This window comes from Symphalangus syndactylus, chromosome 18 (assembly GCF_028878055.3).
Source record: "Symphalangus syndactylus isolate Jambi chromosome 18, NHGRI_mSymSyn1-v2.1_pri, whole genome shotgun sequence".
NCBI lineage: Eukaryota > Metazoa > Chordata > Mammalia > Primates > Hylobatidae > Symphalangus > Symphalangus syndactylus.
In genome coordinates, this window is record NC_072440.2 from 66,175,565 (window position 1) to 66,194,691 (window position 19,127).

The 19,127-nt window shown below is 47.5% G+C and overlaps 1 protein-coding gene and 1 pseudogene across 5 annotated transcripts in view; one reads left to right on the forward strand and one right to left on the reverse strand.

Annotated features, from left to right (window-relative positions):
* Positions 1-19,127, reverse strand: part of KLHL22 (kelch like family member 22) — a 50,379-nt gene that overhangs the window by 2,603 nt on the left and 28,649 nt on the right. For all 5 annotated transcript variants that reach the window (XM_055254190.2, XM_055254189.2, XM_063623581.1 and 2 more), the window contains 2 exons: positions 13,623-13,815; positions 2,324-2,557 (listed from right to left, as the gene is read on the reverse strand). In XM_055254190.2, the coding sequence (XP_055110165.2) occupies positions 2,324-2,557; positions 13,623-13,815 (427 nt within the window). The remainder of the gene's footprint in view (positions 1-2,323; positions 2,558-13,622; positions 13,816-19,127) is intronic.
* On the forward strand, positions 5,791-7,791 carry LOC129468527 (kelch-like protein 12; annotated as a pseudogene).

The window sequence follows — 19,127 nt, forward strand, 5'->3', positions numbered from 1 at the left end:
GAAGTGAGGAGGGCCCAACCTGCCATTGCTGGCTTTGAAGATGAAGTGTCCCCAAGCCAGGAAAAGTGGGGACCTCTAGAAGCCAAGAAGGCCCTCAACTGACAGCTAGCAAGGGAATGGGACCGCAACTGCCAGGGACTGAATTCTTCTAACCACCTGAGCAGGGAGGCAGATCCCCACTAGGGTCTCCACAAAGGAAAGATGCCCTGACCACACCCTGGTTTTAGCCTGGCAAGGCCCATGTCAGAGGACTTATGAATGCAGAATAAATTTATCTTAAGTTGCTACGTTTGTGGTGATAGGTTACTGAAGCAATAGAAAACTAATATACTGGCCCAGAGGATCTCACAAGCAGAGGACCTGTTAAAACCCAGATCGCCAAGCCCCACCCTCAGGGCTTCCAAATCAGTGGCTCTGAGGTGCTTCATAACACAGCGTTCCCAGGTGATGCGACTCTGTTAGTCTGAGAATCACACTTTGAGAACTGTTGCATGAACCTAAGGAAATAATCCAAAATACCTGAAAAACTCAACAAAGCAACTATTACTTGTCATGTTATTTGGAATAGTTAAAACTTAGACACAAGAAGGGATTATGAAGATTGAGTGTTAAACTGGAAAATGCCCAGGACAAAAGTCACTGACAGAAGCAGAATGGGATATGGGATGCTCTTTTTTGTTTGTTTGTTTGAGACAAGGTCTCGCCCTGTCGCCCAGGCTGGAGTGCAGTGGCACCATCATGGTTCACTGCAGCCTCAACCTCCTGGGCTCAGTTGATTCTCCCTCAGCCTCCCAAGTAGCTGGGACCACAGGTGCAAGCCACCATGCCCGGCTAATTTTTTTTTGTATTTTTAGTAGAGATGGGGTTTCACCATGTTGCCCAGGCTGGTATCAGTTCCTGGACTCAAGCCATCCACCTGCCTTGGCTTCCCAAAGTGCAGGGATTACAGGCGTAAGCCACTGTGCCCGGCTCAGAATGGGATGCTCCTTGACTACGATCAGGCAGAAAACATACACAGTCAATACTGAAAATGATCTTACTGAAAAACAGTGCTGCAGGGGCCTGATTATGAATGCTTTTCCTCACCCTTCTCTATTTTTTTTTTTTTTTTTGAGATGGAGTCTTGCTCTGTTGCCCAAGCTGGAGTGCAGTCATGCGATCTCAGCTCACTGCAACCTCCGCCTCCCGGGTTCCAGCGATTCTCCTGCCTCAGTCTTCCCAAGTAACTGGGATTACAGGTGCCCATCACCGCACCTGGCTAATTTTTGTATTTTTAGTAGAGATGGGGTTTCACCATCTTGGCCAAGCTGGTCTTGAACTCCTGACCTCGTGATCCATCAGCCTCAGCCTCCCAAAGTGCTGGGATTACAGGCGTGAGCCACCGCGCCCGGCCACCCATCTCTATTTTTTAAAGTTCCTGCAATGTGGTTATATTTTTATAATAAAAGTTTTGTTCTGTTGTTTTGTTTGTTTTGTTTTGTTTTGAATAGAGACAGGGTCTCATTCTGTCACCTAGGCTGGGGAACAGCGGTGTGATCATAGCTCAGTGAAGCCTCCAACTGCTGGGCTGAAAGGATCCTCCCACTTCAGCCTCCTGAGTAGCTGGGACTACAGGTATGTGCTGCCAGCCTGGCTCTAAAAGTTTTGTTTTTTTGTTTTTTTTGAGACAAGGCCTGGCTCTGTCGCCCAGGCTGGAGTGCAGTGGCGTGATCTCAGCTTACTGAAACCTCCGCCTCCTGGGCTCAAGCCATCCCCCAACCTCAGCCTCCCACGTAGCTGAGATTACAGGCATGCACCACCACACCTGGCTAATTTTTGTATTTTTGTAGAGATGGGGTTTCGCCATGATGCCCAGGCTGGTCTCAAACTCCTGAGCTCAAGCAATCCTCTCGCCTTGGCTTCCCAAACTGCTTGGATTACAGGCATGTGCCACCACATCCGGCCTAAAAGTTTTTAAGAATAATAAGCAAAGGTAGACATGTATGTGTGTGATACTGTCACGGTGACATTTGTCCAAACCCATAGAATGTGCCAAGAGTGAACACTGTGGACTCTGGTTGATGGTGACGCATCAATGCAGTTTCAACAACTGTGACACATCCACCCCTCTGGAGCGAGAGGTCTGCAGTGGGGAGGTTATATGTGTATGGGGGGAAAAGGGGGTGTATGGAAACTGTACCTTCCACTTAATTTTGCTATGAACCTAAAACTGCTCTAAAAAATAGTCTTTTAAAAAGGCAATGTTTCAATTACATTTTCCATCAGTAACAACTGAGAGGGTTGGGAATGATGACGGGTGTGGACAGCCCCAGGCCCCACTCACCTGGTGCACGTCCCTCCTGTATCCGGCATCGTTGTTGCTGCCCCCGATCACATACAGCTTGTTGAGGAGGGTTGCCATGCCGTGCCAGGCGCGCCGCACAGGCCCATCAGCCAGTGTGTGCCAAGTGTTGCTGCCTGGGTCGTAGCAGTGTGTCTCTTTCAGGTAATCCTCCCCTCTGCGGCCGCAGGTGATATACATCTTCCCCTCCAGCGTCGCGCCTGCATGGGCATACACCTGTGTGGAGCCACCAGGAGAAATGGCGTGAGACGGCAGTGAGGAAGGGTGGCTGGGTATTCTGTCAAGGCCAATCACCACCCCACACCTGCCTGACAACGCTGTGAGGCTTCACCACTTCCTACTTACTCCTCACATACAGATAAGAATCCTCCCTCAATTCTCACAGGACATACTGTCCTAGTCATTGACCTCTAACCTCTTCCCAATAGGGGATACATCTATAGACTCAGAGATGAAATGTAACCTTTGTCTTTCCTTTGCCCCTAAAGTTAACATCTGCATGGGGGAACTCCAAGAAAATAAAAGCATTTTTTTCAAGCCAGTCTGGAAGAAGCCACAGAACCCTGGGGACCACTGACCCGCCCTCAGTGGCCTCCACCTCTCCCCTACTCCCACTGGACATGCAATCCTCCAGGCCTGCTGGCACTGCTTTTAAAATCTGTTTGTAAATAATATCTGACACCAAACTCATGATGTGGGGAGAAAAATACACATGGTTCTTGATTCTGGTCCTGAACCTTTTGTGGGCTTTTTACCCTCCCTCTGGTGGGCTATCTCCACAGTGCCCAGCCTGCCCCCATCACGGGCACCTCTTACTCTGGCCCTACCACTTCCAGAACCCACCCACTCACACCCAGCAGGCCAACAGAAGGCCCCAAGGCAAGGCCCTGGGTGTTTTGAGGGTAGAGGAGCCCCTCAGGGTGTGGAGGCTCCAGAGCTATGTTACCGGGCAAGTCACTAACCCTGAGGCCATGCGGTGGGAAAACAAGAGTCTAGAGAGGTGGACAGAGCAGTGGGGAGGAGGGACACACACTAGGGGTTTGGTTCGGGTCTTCTCCTATCACCAGTAGGGGTCTGGGGAGGTTTTTCTTTTTTTTTTTCTGAGATGGAGTCTCGCTCTGTCACCAGGCTGAAGTGCTGTGGCACGATCTCGGCTCACTGCAATCTCCGCCTCCCAGGTTCAAATGATTCTCCTGTCTCAGCCTCCTGAGTAGCTGGGATTATAGGCGCCCACCACCACACCCAGCTAACTTTTGTATTTTTAGTAGAGACAGGGTTTCACCATGTTAGCCAGGATGGTCTCGATCTCCTGACCTCATGACCCGCCTGCCTTGGCCTCCCAAAGTGCTAGGATTATAGGCATGAGCCACCACGCCCAGCCGAGGTTTTTCTTTTTAATCAAACTTTTCATTTTGAGATAAATGTAGAGTCACGTGTAGTTGGAAGTAACAATACAGAGGTCTCACGTGCCTTCTTTCCCCAATGGTAAGAGCCTGTGTCACTCTATCACAGCGCCACCAGGATGCTAACGTGGACACAGCCACAGAACTGTCCTATCACCACCAGGATCCCGAGGGGCTGCCCTTTAGGGTGACATCCACTCACCTCCCTTACCCTAATCCTTTCCTTGAGGCCTGGAAACCACCAATCTCTTCTCTATTTCTACGATTTTGTAACTTCAAGAGTGTTGTCTGAATTAAATCAGTATACAACCTTTTGACATTGGCTTTCTACCCCAACCCAGGTTCTACCAGGTTGTTGCATGTACAGGTTGAGTACATCCAAAATCTGAGACTTTTTGAGCACAAACACGGCACTCAAAGGAAATGCATTTCAGACTTTTGGGTAAGAAATGCTGAACCAGTAACTATAATGCAAAGATTCCAAAATCTGAAAAAATCTGAAATCCAAAACACTTCTGGTCCCCAGCATTTCAGATAAAGGGCATTCAACATGTACCAATAGTTAGTTCCTTTTCTGTTGCTGAGTAGTATTCCATGTGTATCTACCACAGCTTGTTTAACCATTCACTGTTGAAAACACCTGATTTGTTTCCAGTTTCTGGCTATTACCAATAAAGCTATTATTAATATTCACGTACGGATAAGTTATTTTTTAAATTTTTGAGACAGGGTCTTGGTCTATTGCCCATGCTGGAGTATAGTGGCACAATCTTGGCTCACTGCAACCTCTGCCTCAAGCAATTCTTGTGCCTCAGCCTCCGGAGTAGCTGGGATTACAGGCACGCATCACCATGCCTGGCTAACGTATACAGAGTAGTTTTCATTTCTCTGGGATAAATACCCAGGATGGTAACTGCCGGATCTGTTTTCCAGAGTGGCTGTACCATTTCACATTCCTATCAGCAATCCATGAGCACAGTTTCCCTGCACAGTCACCAGTATTTCGTATTGTCACTACTTTTTATTTTAGTCATCCTGAGGTAGTTCTCACTGTGGCTTTAATTTGCATTTCCCTGATAGCTAATAATGTTACACATCTTCTTATATGCTTATTTGCCATCTGTATATCCTCTTCAGTGAAATGTTTCTTCAACTCTTTTGCCTTCTTTTTTTTTTTGAGACAGAGTCTTGCTCTGTCGCCCAGGCTGGAGTGCAGTGGCACAATCTCGGCTCACTGTACTGTCTGCCTCCCGGGTTCACACCATTCTCCTGCCTCAGCCTCCCAAGTAGCTGGGACTATAGACATCCGCCACCACATCCAGCTAATTTTTTGTATTTTTAGTAGAGATAGGGTTTCACCGTGTTAGCCAGGATGGTCTCAATCTCCTGACCTCGTGATCCACCCGCCTTAGCCTCCCAAAGTGCTGGGATTACATGTGTGAGCCACCACGCCCGGCTTCTTTTGCCCTCTTTCTAATGGGGTTATTTGCAGTATTTTGCCGAGGTTTTTTGTTTTTGTTTTTGAGATGGAATCTCACTCTGTCGCCCAGGCTGGAGTGCAATGGCATGGTCTCAGCTCACTGCAACCTCCGCCTCCCAGGTTCAAGCGATTCTCCTGCTTCAGCCTCCCAAGTAGCTGGGATTACAGGCGTGTGCCACCACACCCGACTAATTTTTGTATTTTTAGTAGAGATGGGGTTTCACCATGTTGGCCAGGCTGGTCTCTGGTCTCGAACTCCTGACCTCATGATCCGCTCACTTCAGCCTTTCAAAGTGCTGGGATTACAGGTGTGAGCCACCATGCCTGGCCTTTTATTGAGTTTTAAGAGTTCTTTATATATGTATTTATTTAATACTAGTCCTTTGTCAGATAGGTGGTTTGCAAATATTTTTTAATTTTGAAGTCCAGCTTATCAATTTTTCTTTTTATGTCTCATGCTTTTGGGGTCAAGTCTAAGAATTCCTTGCCTAGCCCTAGCTAGATCCTCAAGATTTTCTTCTGGTCATCACGTTGCGTGGCCGCAGGGACCAGACCCAGACAGCTCCAAAGCCTCCGGGCCGGGGCGGCGGCAACGACGACGCTTCGGCTCCTCCTGAGCCACCTGCTGGCCCCGCGCCCCACTCCATCCCCACAGGCTGGGGACAGGCCCTGGCGCAGCTGTGTGGGTTCAGGAGCAGAGTTGCAGAATCCAAGGACCCATTTTTGTTCTTTCTCCGCACTGCTTTATGGGAGGCATATGGCCCCCAAAGACATAATGACAAATACTCATGCTAAATCAATCCTCAATTCAATGGACTCCCTCGGGAAGAGCAACACCCTCTGTGATGTGACATTGAGAGTAGAGCAGAAAGACTTCCCTGCCCATCAGATTGTGCTGGCTGCCTGTAGTGATTACTTCTGTGCCATGTTCACTAGTGAGATTTCACAGAAGGGGAAACCTTATGTTGACATCCAAGGTTTGACTGCCTCTACCATGGAAATTTTATTGGACTTTGTGTACACAGAAACAGTACATGTGACATGGAGAATGTATAAGAACCGCTTCCTGCAGCCTGTCTGCTTCAGTTGAAAGGTGTGAAACAAGCCTGCTGTGAGTTCTTAGAAAGTCAGTTGGACCCTTCTAATTGCCTGGGTATTAGGGATTTTGCTGAAACCCACAATTGTGTTGACCTGACACAAGCAGCTGAGGTTTTTAGCCAGAAGAATTTTCCTGAAGTGGTACAGCATGAAGAGTTCATTCTTCGGAGACAAGGAGAGGTGGAAAAGCTAATCGAGTGTGATGAAATTCAGATGGATCCTGAAGAACCAGTCTTTGAGGCTGTCCTCAGTTGGGTGAAGCATGTCAAGAAAGGGCAGAAAGAATCCTTGCCTAACCGGCTACAGTATATGCGGATGCCCCTGCTAACCCTCAGGTATATCACAGATGTAACAGATGCTGAGCCTTTCATCCGCTGTGGTTTACAACGCAGGGATCTGGTTGATGAAGGAAAGAAGTTTCATCTGAGGCCTGAACTTCAGAGTCAGATGCAGGGACCCAGGACAAGGGCTCGCCTAGGAGCCAATGAAGTGCTTTTGGTGGCTGGGGGCTTCGGAAGCCAGCAGTCTCCCATCGATGCAGTAGAGAAATATGACCCCAAGACTCAGGAGTGGAGCTTTTTGCCAAGCATCACTCGTAAGAGACGTTATGTGGCCTCAGTGTCCCTACATGACCAGATCTAGGTCATTGGTGGCTATGATAGCCGTTCCTGCCTTAGTTCAGTGGAATGTCTAGACTACACAGCAGATGAGGATGGGGTCTGGTATTCTGTGGCCCCTATGAATGTCCAATGAAGTCTTGCTGGATCCACCACCCTGGGAGATTTGATCTATGTCTCTGGAGGCTTTGATGGAAGCAGGTGTCAGATCAGTATGGAGCGGTATGATCCAAACATTGACCAGTGGAGCATGCTGGGAGATATGCAGACAGCCTGGGAAGGTGCCGGACTCGTAGTGGCCAGTGGAGTGATCCACTGTCTAGGAGGATATGACGGCTTGAGCATCTTAAATTCAGTTGAGAAATATGACGCTCATACAGGACACTGGACTAATGGTACACCAATGGCCACCAAGTGTTCTGGTGGAGGAGTAGCCCTGCTGAATGACCGTATTTATGTGGTGGGGGGATTTGATGGTACAGCCCACCTTTCTTCCGTTGAAGCATACAACATTCGCACTGATTCCTGGACAACTGCCACCAGTATGACCACTCCACGATGCTATGTAGGGGCCACAGTGCTTCGGGGGAGACTATGCAATTGCAGGATATGATCGTAAGTCCCTGCTAAGTAGCACTGAATGTTACGACCCTATCATCGACAGCTGGGAAGTCGTGACATCCATGGGAACCCAACGCTGTGATGCTGGTGTGTGTGTTCTCCACGAGAAGTGACCATTGTTGGAGCACCATCCAGAGCTAGTGACCAGTCCAGTGGACAGTTAGTGGGAGAATCAAGAATCCTTTCCAGAATGTCTGTTTCTCACTATGTGCACAGGGTGATTACAGGCACCAGTGCAGTGATGATTGTACTTATTTGACACATACTCCCGCTTGTCCTGGTTGTTGTTCCTGAGAAGGGTGGGTAACAGATACTCCAGGGAAAAGAATGCACACTGAATGGATGTGAGAGACCACATTGCCTCTCCCACTGCTTTGGGGAGCACTTTCCTGTCATTTCTTCATACACGTGCTTGGTGTATTATATGTATGTTGTGCCTCATATGTTGCAAAGAACTAAGGTGAGTATAGCCTACTAGATGTGAGCAATATCCAGCCTAGATGATTGAAAAGATACCAATTTAAGTAAACTTGGTAAAATCCAAGTCTTTTTTTTTTTCCAGGAACAAATACATTTCCTAATCTACAGGTAGCTAGGGGCAACACAGTTCCATTCTAAAGGGAAACAAAAGGGAGAGCCCCACAAAACTTTGGGGGCAAGGGAGAGAGACTCATCTGACACTTCTTTTGGAGGTCACGGTTTGTATATCAGAACTGAAGTTAGAATAAGTGAATTAAATGAATTTGATGGAATGCAAGTGAACCTAGAACAGCACTGAAGTATTACATAACCTGGAAGACTGAGAAGGGTATATTATTTGAATGATCTTTTTATTTCCCCAAGGTCTTTCATACTGGAGACAGCATAAAAAAGTGAACAAATGTTGGGATGAGAGAAGATGACATAAATGTGGGAGTTCAGTATCACTGGGATAAACTAGAAGTACCTGTGATTTTACAGTCATCTTATTGCCTGCCAGGGGTCATCTAGCCATGGCAATGTTTGCCTTGAATGGGGGTGAAAGCCTTTCTTTGTTGAATCAAATACTACTACACTATTACACTTCCACACTATTTATTTGGGGATGGACTGGGAGTGACAGTAGCCTAGTAGTTCAGCTACCTGATTACTGCCCCATTCTTTTAGAAGCACACTTCTGCCAAGGAGTGGTTTGTACTGCTGTGATTGGTACATTTAGTCTTTTTTCTGCTATAAGTTTTCCTTACCTGTCCTTTAGTGTAGATTTTATTCATCACAGGACGGAATAATCAAGGACAACCAAAATCCTTTTGTTAGTTTCAGTACCTCAGCTATCAACATTTCTGAGCTATCATTCAATGTTCCTCTGTGTCATGGAGTGAAATTCTTGTTTTATGGGTATTGGGAGTATGGGAATGTGATAACCTAAACAACCTTTGCTCTGAAATTCCATGTTTCCCTCTTTCCCTGAAGCGTACTGACCTGCACTACAGAGTTAATTTCTTTTGTATTTTTTAAGAAAATATTAAAAATCAACGGTCTCAAAAAAAAAGATTTTATTCTTTTTTTTCCTAGAAGTTCTATGGTTTTACATTTAACTCCATAAACCATTTTGAGTTAATTTTGGTATATGGTATGAGACTTGGGTTGATCCATTTTTTTGCCGATGGATGTCTAATTGCTCCAGTACTATTTGCTGAAAGGTATCTTTCCTCCACTCGATTGCTTCTGCACCTTTGTCCAAAATCATGTGTAACATGACTGGGCATATTTACCCAGGTCTGTGGGTTTTCCATTCTGTTTCACTGATCTATGTGTCTTATCACTCTATCCATACCACAGCCTTGATTACTGTAGCTATGTAGTAATCTTGAAATTGGGCAGACTCCTCCCATTTTATCATCCTTTTTCAAAATTATTTGAGCTATTCTAGTTCCTTTGCCTTTATATATAAATTTCAGAATAATCTCATTTACATCTAATGTCACAAGTAAAATTAAATCAAAATAAAAAAATTTATTTTATTTATTTTTAAATTTATTTTATTATTATTTTTTGAGACAGTCTCACTGTCGCCCAGGCTGGAGTGCAGTGGCGCAATCTCGGCTCATTGCAACCTCTGCCTCCTGGGTTCAATCGATTCTTGTGCCTCAGCCTCCCAAGTAGCTGGGATTACAGGTGCGTGCCACCACACCCAGCTAATATTTGTATTTTTAGTAGAGACGGGGTTTCACCATGTTGGCCAGGCTGGTCTTGATACTCCTGACCTCAAGTGATACACCGTCCTCGGCCTCCCAAAGTGCTGGGATTACAGACGTGAGCCACTGCGCCTGGCAATAAAAAAAAATTTTAGGCTGGGTGTGATGGCTCTTCTCTAATCCCTGCACTTCGGCCGAGGCAGAGAGATCCCTTGAGACCAGGGATTCAAGAACAGCCTGGGCAATATGGTGAAACCCTCATGATACTAAAAATATAAATATTAGCCGGGCATGGTGGTGCTCACCTGTAATCCCAGCTACTTGGGAGGCTGAGGCAGGAGAATCACTTGAACCAGGGAGGCAGAGGTTGCAGTGAGCCAGGGTCATGCCACTGCACTCCAGCCTGGGTGACAGAGTGAGACTCTGTCTCAAAAAAAAAACAAATAAAAAAATTTTTAAAAAGCTTATTGTGCATGTAAAAGAAGAGTTCATGAACCAGGAAACCCAAACTGGAAGTGGTATGAAGCCCCAATTCATAGCAGTTACAACACAGTTTATAAAGCCTGAATGAGGAAGAATATTGTTCCCTACTGTGCATGTGGAGCTGCATAAGCTTTCTTTGTAATGCTATCACACTGAGGGAGGAAAGCTTAAGTTTCAGTTACATGGCTACAGGCAGTTGGCCTAGGGGTATATCCAAACCTCAGCTTCCATTTTCATTTTCCCTTAATAATACAAAAAACCTTCCTGAAATTTTGATAGGAATACTAGTATTCCTGTATTAATACTATATCAATATAAGGAATTCTGTATTAATATATGTATTATTAATTGGGTTGGGAAAGAACCGACATTCTTACTATTCTTACTCTTCCAATCCATGGACTTGGTATGTCTCTCCATCTATTCACATCTTCTTTTATTTCTTTCATTGGCTTTTTGTAATATTCAGTGTACCAATCCAGTGAGGTTTTTTGTTTGTTTGTTTTGAGACGGAGTCTTGGCAGAGTCTTGCTCTGTTGCCCAGGCTGGAATGCAGTGGTGTGATCTGGGCTCATTACAACCTTTGCCTCCCGGGTTCACGCCATTCTCCTGCCTCAGCCTCCCGAGTAGCTGGGACTATAGACGCCCGCCACCACGCTCAGCTAATTTTTGTATTTTTAGTAGAGATGGGGTTTCACCATGTTGGCCAGGCTGGTCTTGAATTCCTGACCTCAGGTGATCTGCCCGCCTGGGCCTCCCAAAGTGCTGGGATTACAGGCGTAAGCCACCGCGCCCCGCCAACATGACCTATCCTTTTTCATTCCCCAACATCTGATCCATCAAGCAAGCCTGATCAGTTAACCTCCACACTACACTCTGAACCCTCCCATCTCCCTCCAGCTCCACAGCTGTGTTCCAGCATAGGCTACTGCTGTCTTCAGCCCAGACCACGTGATGACCCAGGGCCAGCCTCGCTTGCTCTGCTCTTGATCCTCGGGCTTTCTTCTTCTACAAGCATGCCCCATGCTTCCTCTCCTGCTCAGGGAAAGCTGTGAGCCCCTCTCCTGCCCTGGAAGGTCCTTCTGTTAGACTAGGCAGATGGTTAGATATGAGCAGGGAAGTGGACTCCAGGTCGGCCTCAGCTCCTAGCATGCCCAGAGGGACTATGACCTCTGAGACTTGTTAACCACACCTGGGGTTTCAATAGCCCCAACCCCTCTTTCAGTTAAGCTTATTCAGCTCAAGTAGGAACTAACCTCACAAGGGACTTTCCACCCCCGGGAGCCTGTGTTGTATAGTTTGCCCCAGTTTTGCTTGCTTCGAAAGTAACCTTTTGTTCATTGTAATGGTAAAAAACACACCTCCTGGGTGAAGATTTAAGATGCTAATGGGACATGCGATAAATGCACTGGCATGTAGAGCCACAGTGCATGCGCTGCTAGAAGACCACCCAAACAAAACATGCTTATGAGTAACACCTCTTCCCGCCCATTTATGAATAATCATGTAAGCCTCCCGTAAGGGAGGTTTCCCAGTGCCAGTTGGGGCGATCTTATTCTGGAGCAGCCTGCTCTGACTCGGCCTTCAGAATGTACCTTCGCTTTTGCAACAAACTACCTTACACTAATCTTCGTTAATGCATGTCTCTTGCTTAAAGTCTTTTAACGAAGAAGACAAGAACCAAGGACACATTCCCAGTAACATTTCCTCCTTCTGTAAATGGCAGGTCTAATTGACATCTCCTTAGATGGACATTCCCCAAAAAGTCCCTCTAGATTCATCCTACCAGAGCCCCCTCCCTGGAAATCCTTCAGTTCAGCCCCCTCTTCATTTCACTTACCATAATTGTAACCACTTTATTGATTTGTTTGCTGGTTAAGAGTGGTTTCTCCTACAAGGCTGTAAACACCATGGAGTGGGGAGTCTTTCTCATTTCTTGTCACCACCGGATTCACAGGACTTGGTACATGGTGCTTAGTAGTTGCGGAATGAATGCGTGCATGAAGGAAGGAACACCGGCAGCCAGGATGCAGCTGGTTGAAAGCCAAGGCTGCCCCTCTGTGGCCAAGCTGGAGAACTGCTGCTTCTCCAGCTGCCGCAGACAAAGAAACTGCTAAGCCCCTCCCACAACACCCACCTAGGAGGCTTCCCCCAACACCCCTCCTGGAACAGAACCCAAGAGCCCTCCTTGTCCACTTGGTCTCAAGGACCACCTGATCTTCTCCATGCAAAATCTGCTCCTTTCCCCAGGATGGGGGTAGGGAGTGTCCTTCCAAGGAGGCTTCCTTCTCCCCAAAGAAGCTGAGAGCAAGGAGCAGGCCACAGGTTGTAGCTCACAGCTGCCCAAGAGACAGAAATTTGTGTGGGCTGTGTGAATGACCTGGATAAAGAAGAGCTGGATCCATTGAGGAGACACTAGCCCTGACTTCCTGAAGTCAAAGTCTAAGTCCCTGGGGGAATTGGGGGTCATGAGAGATACTGGAAAGAGGCTTACCAAGGCCAGAGCTCTTGCTAAACTCCCTGAGGCAGTGCAGGTAGAATCTGCCCCCCATACAATCCTCTGCCTCTCGGGTGCTCGAGAATCCCCAAAGGTGTACCTGGCCCATAGCAGGTGCTCCACAAATGCTATGCCAGTACTAGCAGGGTGCATACCCTGTTCTCAGAGGCTGAGACCCAGGAAGTAGGGGCCCAGCAAGGCCTGTTCCTTCCCTGGGATCCCATGACTGGTTGTTACACCAGGCCCGAGTACCCCAAAGTCGTAAGATAAAAGAGAGGCACCTCCCTAAAACATCACTTTTCCACAATGAACATAATTTTAAACATCTTCAAATTGGAATAAACCAAGGTGTTATATAGGATGCACATGATTTTTTTTTCGAGTTGTCCCAATATTCAAACATAGGATTTAATATAAAAAATAAAACCTTAGAGTGCTTCTTGGCTCTGGAAGGCCCTACCCTTCAGGGGACCTAGAGGGAAGAGGTCTGAGGATAGGCCAGTGAGCTCTCAGGGTCCCTTCCTGTTTAACATCTCTGGAAGTGTCCCAGCTCATCTCAGCTGCACAAAGAGCAAATGTTCTACCCACATTTTAACTACAAGGTTAAAGCAGCTTGCCAGGGTCAAGGTGGTGTGACAAGGTCTCAGCATGTGAGACTCACAAGTGGGGTACAATTCTGAGCAATGGGGTCTGGATCCTTGATGAGACTCCCCAGGTGGACTGGCTGAACCTCATGGGGCCTCATCAATGCATTCAATGCAGGGTCTCTGGAGAAGCATGGATTCTGCTCACTGAGCCTGTTTCCCTGACCTGGGAGAGGCCTTGATACCTGGGCCTCTCACTCTTTGTACATCCTGGGGAAGGAAATTAGGCAGAAGAAGGCCCCTCTTCGAGGGCTTCCTTACCTCCCTCTTGAGTGGGGCCACGTATGCCCAGGAGTTGGTGGCAGGGTCGTAGCGCTCCACAGCATTCAGGTCATTGTGGTAGTCACGGCCCGCCACAGCATAGATGTACCTGCCTACAACACACACAGACAGGTCGGCATGCTCCTGCTGCAGGGACTGGATCTGGAACCAGCGGTTGTGCCGTGGGTCATACCTGTGCCGAGACATGAGGAAAGAACAGCACTGACTAGGCAGGGAGGCTGCTCCGCAGGCTTGCACCTCTTGTTCTGGTCCCGTTTCTGCTTTGCCTCAGCCCAGCCTGAACCCTCCCCAACTGCCCCACATACCAGTGCAACACTGATCTACAGCCAGGCCCGCAGGCTGTTACACACCTGAGCACAGGTGCTCCCCCACACACAGCATGAAAGGAATGGCCAGGAGCCTCCTGTGTTTCCACCTAACTGTCCACCTGGGCTGTCCAATGGCTCTTTTTTTTTTCTTTTTTTTCTTTCCTTTTTTTTTTTTTTTTTTTTTTGTGGAGACAGGGTCTCTCTGTCCCCTAGGCTGAAGTGCAGTGGCACAATCATGGCTCACTGTAGCCCCAACCTCCTGGGCTTAAGTGATCCTACCACCTGAGTCTCCCAAGTAGCTGGGACTATAGGTGCACACCACCACGCCAGCTATTTTTTTGTTTGTTAGAGACAAGATCTTGACACCTGGGACTTATATTGTCCAGGCTGGTCTCAAACTCCTGGACTTAGGCAATCCTCCTGCCTCAGCCTCAATGGCTGTTTGTACAGCCACTTCCATCTCACTTACCTCATCTCATCATCCACATAGCCTTGCTCCCACTCAAGAGGGCCTCCAAATACAGCCTCTCCACTGGATGGGTGCCATCAGCCCCCTCACTGGCCTCCCAGCCTTGAATTTCCCCCACCACTCCATCAGGAGTGGTCTGTTCAGGCACGCCCTGTACACAGCACCCATCATACCCTCAGCTTTGTCAACAGCAGCACACACAAGGCTCTGGTCATCATACTTTCACCTCCTCCCACCATGCTGCCAGCCCTGAGTTTCCTGACCTCCCCTCCACTCAAGGTCTCCCTCTCTGGGAAAGTGGAAAGGGTTAACTCCCACCCTGGACTGCAGGCTCTGTAAGGGCAGGGTGTGTGAGATTCCAGGGACCCCCATAGGAGAAAAGGCACTAGATTGGCTGCAGCAGGCCCACGAGGGTAGAGGAGTCTGGCCAAGACCCAAGGAGGGCTCCTGGGCTGAGCACCAACAGGGAGCGTGGCCTGTAATGTGGAGCAGAGATGATCACAGACCCATGAGGGGCCAGGACCCAGTGAGCTCAAAGCCAGTATCTGAAGCATCCTTGCCTAACAGCCCACGATAGTTATAGCCTCTTTCAGACAAGTGTTTTTATTTCTGCAGAGGAAGACTTATTCCAAAGAGAACAAGTCTAACTCCAACTGGCTCACAAGAGGGTAACCAAAGTTTTCTTTGGCCTGTGCCCTACGCTGGTCAGTGAAAAGATCAGTTTCATCCTTTGCTCCAAAGCACAAGTTAGCTGTGCTCTGCAGCTGCTTCCTGCAGCCCCTGTAGTGTGGCCAGCCCCTCCCCGCCGCCTACCAGGAATGCAGCAAACAGGAGCCTCAGAAGGCAGGGCCAACAGGAGAGGGAACACACACCTGGGTCTCCCTGACCTGGTGTGAATCCTGGGCTCTTCCCTGTCTAGCTGGGTGTGCCTGGGCATCAGTTTTAATCTCTTGGGGTTCACTCAGTTCTGCACCTGTCCAATGAGGTGATATCACCTGCCTAGAAAAGCTATCAAGAGGAATCATAAAAGACGAGCATGAAAAGGGTCCTTGTTAACTTGGGGGTTCTAATGGATCAGGGTTCATTTCTATATTCCTAGACCTCAGTGTAGCCTCTGGCTCAGGACAGATTATGTTCTGTCTGCTGAATGAATTAAACAAAGGAATAAGATTATCAGCAATGAATCATTCATTCACTCTACCAACATTCCCAGGCCTCCCACTGTGGATGGGGCACAGTGCTCAGCACTACATCCAGAGGGAGCCTCAAGAGGTCAGGGCCCTGCCTTCCCCTGCAGAATGGAAACAGGCTAACCAGAGCAAACGAGTGCTCGATATAATGACAGACACTGTGAAAGAAAGAAAGGGAGGTAAGGAGATGAGTGACCTGCTGGTCAGCGGGGCCTGGGGAGGGCAGAGCTCCCTTGCAGTGATCAGGAAAGGCCTCCTGAGAAGGCAGGGTCTGAGACCTGCATGACCTGGGGCACAAGCCAGAAGGTCTGGCTGGGGACCAGCAGTCCAGGCTTGGGACGCAGCACTCACAGGGGCCCTGTCAACTGGCTGGGGTTCACTGACTTTCCTGTGCGCCATGCTCCTTTATATACAAGTCTCTCCTCTCTTGTGTTCAGTCTGGCTCAATCACCATCTGCACCCCAAGTGTCTGCAACCAGAGTGAGATAGGACCCTCCATGTGCTCTTGTTTGCTCCTTCGAGTCTATTGTCCTCACAGCTTTTTAAGCTGAGTTCATGTGGATTTGTGGCTTCAAATTTAAACACACATGTAGGGCCGGGCGCGGTGGCTCACGCCTGTAATCCCAGCACTTTGGGAGGCCGAGGCGGGTGGATCACGAGGTCAGGAGTTCAAGACCAGACTGGCCAATATGGTGAAACCCCGTCTCCACTAAAAATATAAAAAAATTAGCCAGGCATGGTGGTGTGTGCCTGTAGTTCCAGCTACTCAGGAGGCTGAGGCAGGAAAATCACTTGAACCCAGGAGGCGGAAGTTTCAGTGAGCTGAGATCATGCCATTGCACTCCAGCCTGGGCAACAGAGTGAGACTCCATCCCACAAAAAAAAAAAAAGAAAAAAAGACACCAACAGTGATACCATATGTCAATAATTTAGACATAGCCAAAGTTCCACTGATTTCTTATTTCCCTGTTGTGTCCTGTATCCCTCTTCTTCTTTATTGAATTAATTTTCTACTTTATTAGAATAAGTCCTCAAGTAATATTTTTCTAATAAAAATAAGCTTTATTTTTGCATATAAAGATATAAACAGTTTTACTTATTGCTATGGACTAGATGTTTTAGATTCCCCTAAAACCGCTAAGTTGAAGGCCTGACCCCCAGTGTGATGGTACTGGGAGGCATGGCCTTTGGGAGGTGATCAGGTCATGAGGGTGGAGCCCCATGATGGGCTTAGTGCCCGAGACTACAGCTCCTTCTTTCCACCATGTGAGAACACAGACAGAAAGGACCTTACCAGGACTAAATTGGCCAATACCATGATCTTGGACTTCCCAGTATCCAGACAGTGAGAAATAGAGGTATGTTGTTTAAGTCATTCCATCTATAGTATTTGTTATAGCAGCTGAAACTGACTAGGAGAGTCGCTTTAACTCAGATTTGTATCATCCTATTGTAAACTCAGACAGGAACCCTAGAGTTGGTACAAAAATATTCTGGAATTCTTGTTAAATTCAGTAGACTGTGGCCGGGCACGGTGGCTCACGCCTGTAATCCCAGCACTTTGGGAGGCTAAGGCGGGAGGATCACGAGGTCAGGAGATCAAGACCATCCTGGCTAACACGGTGAAACCCCATCTCTACTAAAAATACAAAAAATTAGCCAGGCGTGGTGGTGGGCACCTGTAGTCCCAGCTACTCAGGAGGCTGAGGCAGGAGAATGGTGTGAACCCGGGAGGTGAAGCTTGCAGTGAGCTGAGATCGCGCCACTGCACTCCAGCCTGGGAGACAGAGAGACTCCGTCTCATTCAGTAAACTGTTTTTCTTCTGTATTTCCATGACTTAAGCATTTTCATGACTATTAATGTTTTAATGTCTATTAAATTTTTTAAATAAATTAAATGTACTGACCGGACACGGTGGCTCATGCCTGTAATCCCAGCACTTTGGGAGGCTGAGGCAGGCAGATCACCTGAAGTCAGGAGTTCAAGACCAGCTTGGTCAACATGGTGAAACTCCATCTCTACTAAAAATACAAAAAAATGGCCGGGCATGGTGGCTCACACCTGTAATCCCAGCACTCTGGGAGGCCCAGGCAGGCGGATCACCTGAGGTCAGGAGTTCAAGACCAGCCTGGCCAACATGGTGAAACCCTGTCTCTACTAAAAATACAAAATTAGCCGGGCGTGGTGGCATACACCTGTAATCTCAGCTACTCGGGAGGCTGAGGCAGGAGAATTGCTTGAACCTCAGAGGCAGAGGTTGCAGTGAGCCAATATCGCACCATTGCACTCCAGCCTGGGCAGAAAAGAGTGAGACTCCATCACAAAAAAAAAACTAAAAAAACCAAAAAAGTTAGCTGGGTGTGGTGGTCGGCACCTGTAATCCTAGCTATTCGGGAGGCTGAGGCAGAAGAATGGCTTGAACCCGGGAGGCAGAGGTTGCAGTGAGCCGAGATCGTGCCACTGCACTCCAGCCTGGGCGACAGAGCGAGACTCTGTCTCAAAAAAAAAAAAAAATTAAATGTACTTTAAAATATTAGCAGCCATGAAAATGCCCAAGGAAAAATTACATTATTATTTAAAAAAATTTTTTTAGAGACAGCGTCTCACCCTGTTGCCCAGGCTACAGTACAGGAGCATGATCATAGTTCACTGAAGTCTAAAACTCCTGGGCTCAAGTGATCCTCCTGCCTCAGCCTTCCAAGTAGCCAGGACTGCAAGCACGCACCATCAGGCCCAGCTAATTTTTTTTTTTTTTTTTTGGTAGAGATGAGGTCTAGCTTTGTTGCCCAGGCTGATCTTGAATTCCTGGGCTCAAGAAATCTTGAACTCCTGGGCTCAAGAGATCCTGCTGCCTCAGCCTCCCAAAGTGCTGGGATTATTGACATGATCTGCACATAGCCTAAATTATTATTTTAAGTAGGTTCGGGACACATAGCAACATGTAACCAGCTACTACTAGGTATACCATGTAGTTGGTGTTCAGTAATCCACAGGGCTATGGCTATGGGAAAGGTACAAGGAATGATGCAGATAATATAGATGCAAAGAAAGAAGGAATGAAAGAGAAAAAGTGGTATCTTGGAGACAAGCACCATTTGCTCCAAGAGAGGTAAGGTTTTTAAATATGCGGTTTCTGTATCAATGCTTTAAGATATAACCTGGTAAGTAATAACTCCTCAAAAAGCAAAGCCTAATTTACTGCAACATCTTGTTTCCTTATATTCTAAAAGCCTATAGCTTTTAGAATTCACCAGTTCTAAGGCTGATGAAATGAGAAAACAGAGAAAGAACCAAATTTTAGAATATTCAAATTAAGGATTCATCTGGAAGTTTTGAGTCCACTGGAAGGTTAATGACGCCTTCATTCTAGAGAGATGATACACCCCTGGGTTAACCAGTAGGGCTGTGGTCCTTCTCACCACCTCCACTCTGTGGATATCTACTCTCTCAAGGCAGGTCTTGCCGACCCCACTTGCCATTGTGATCCTACTCTCAGACAGGAGTTTGGGACTGGTT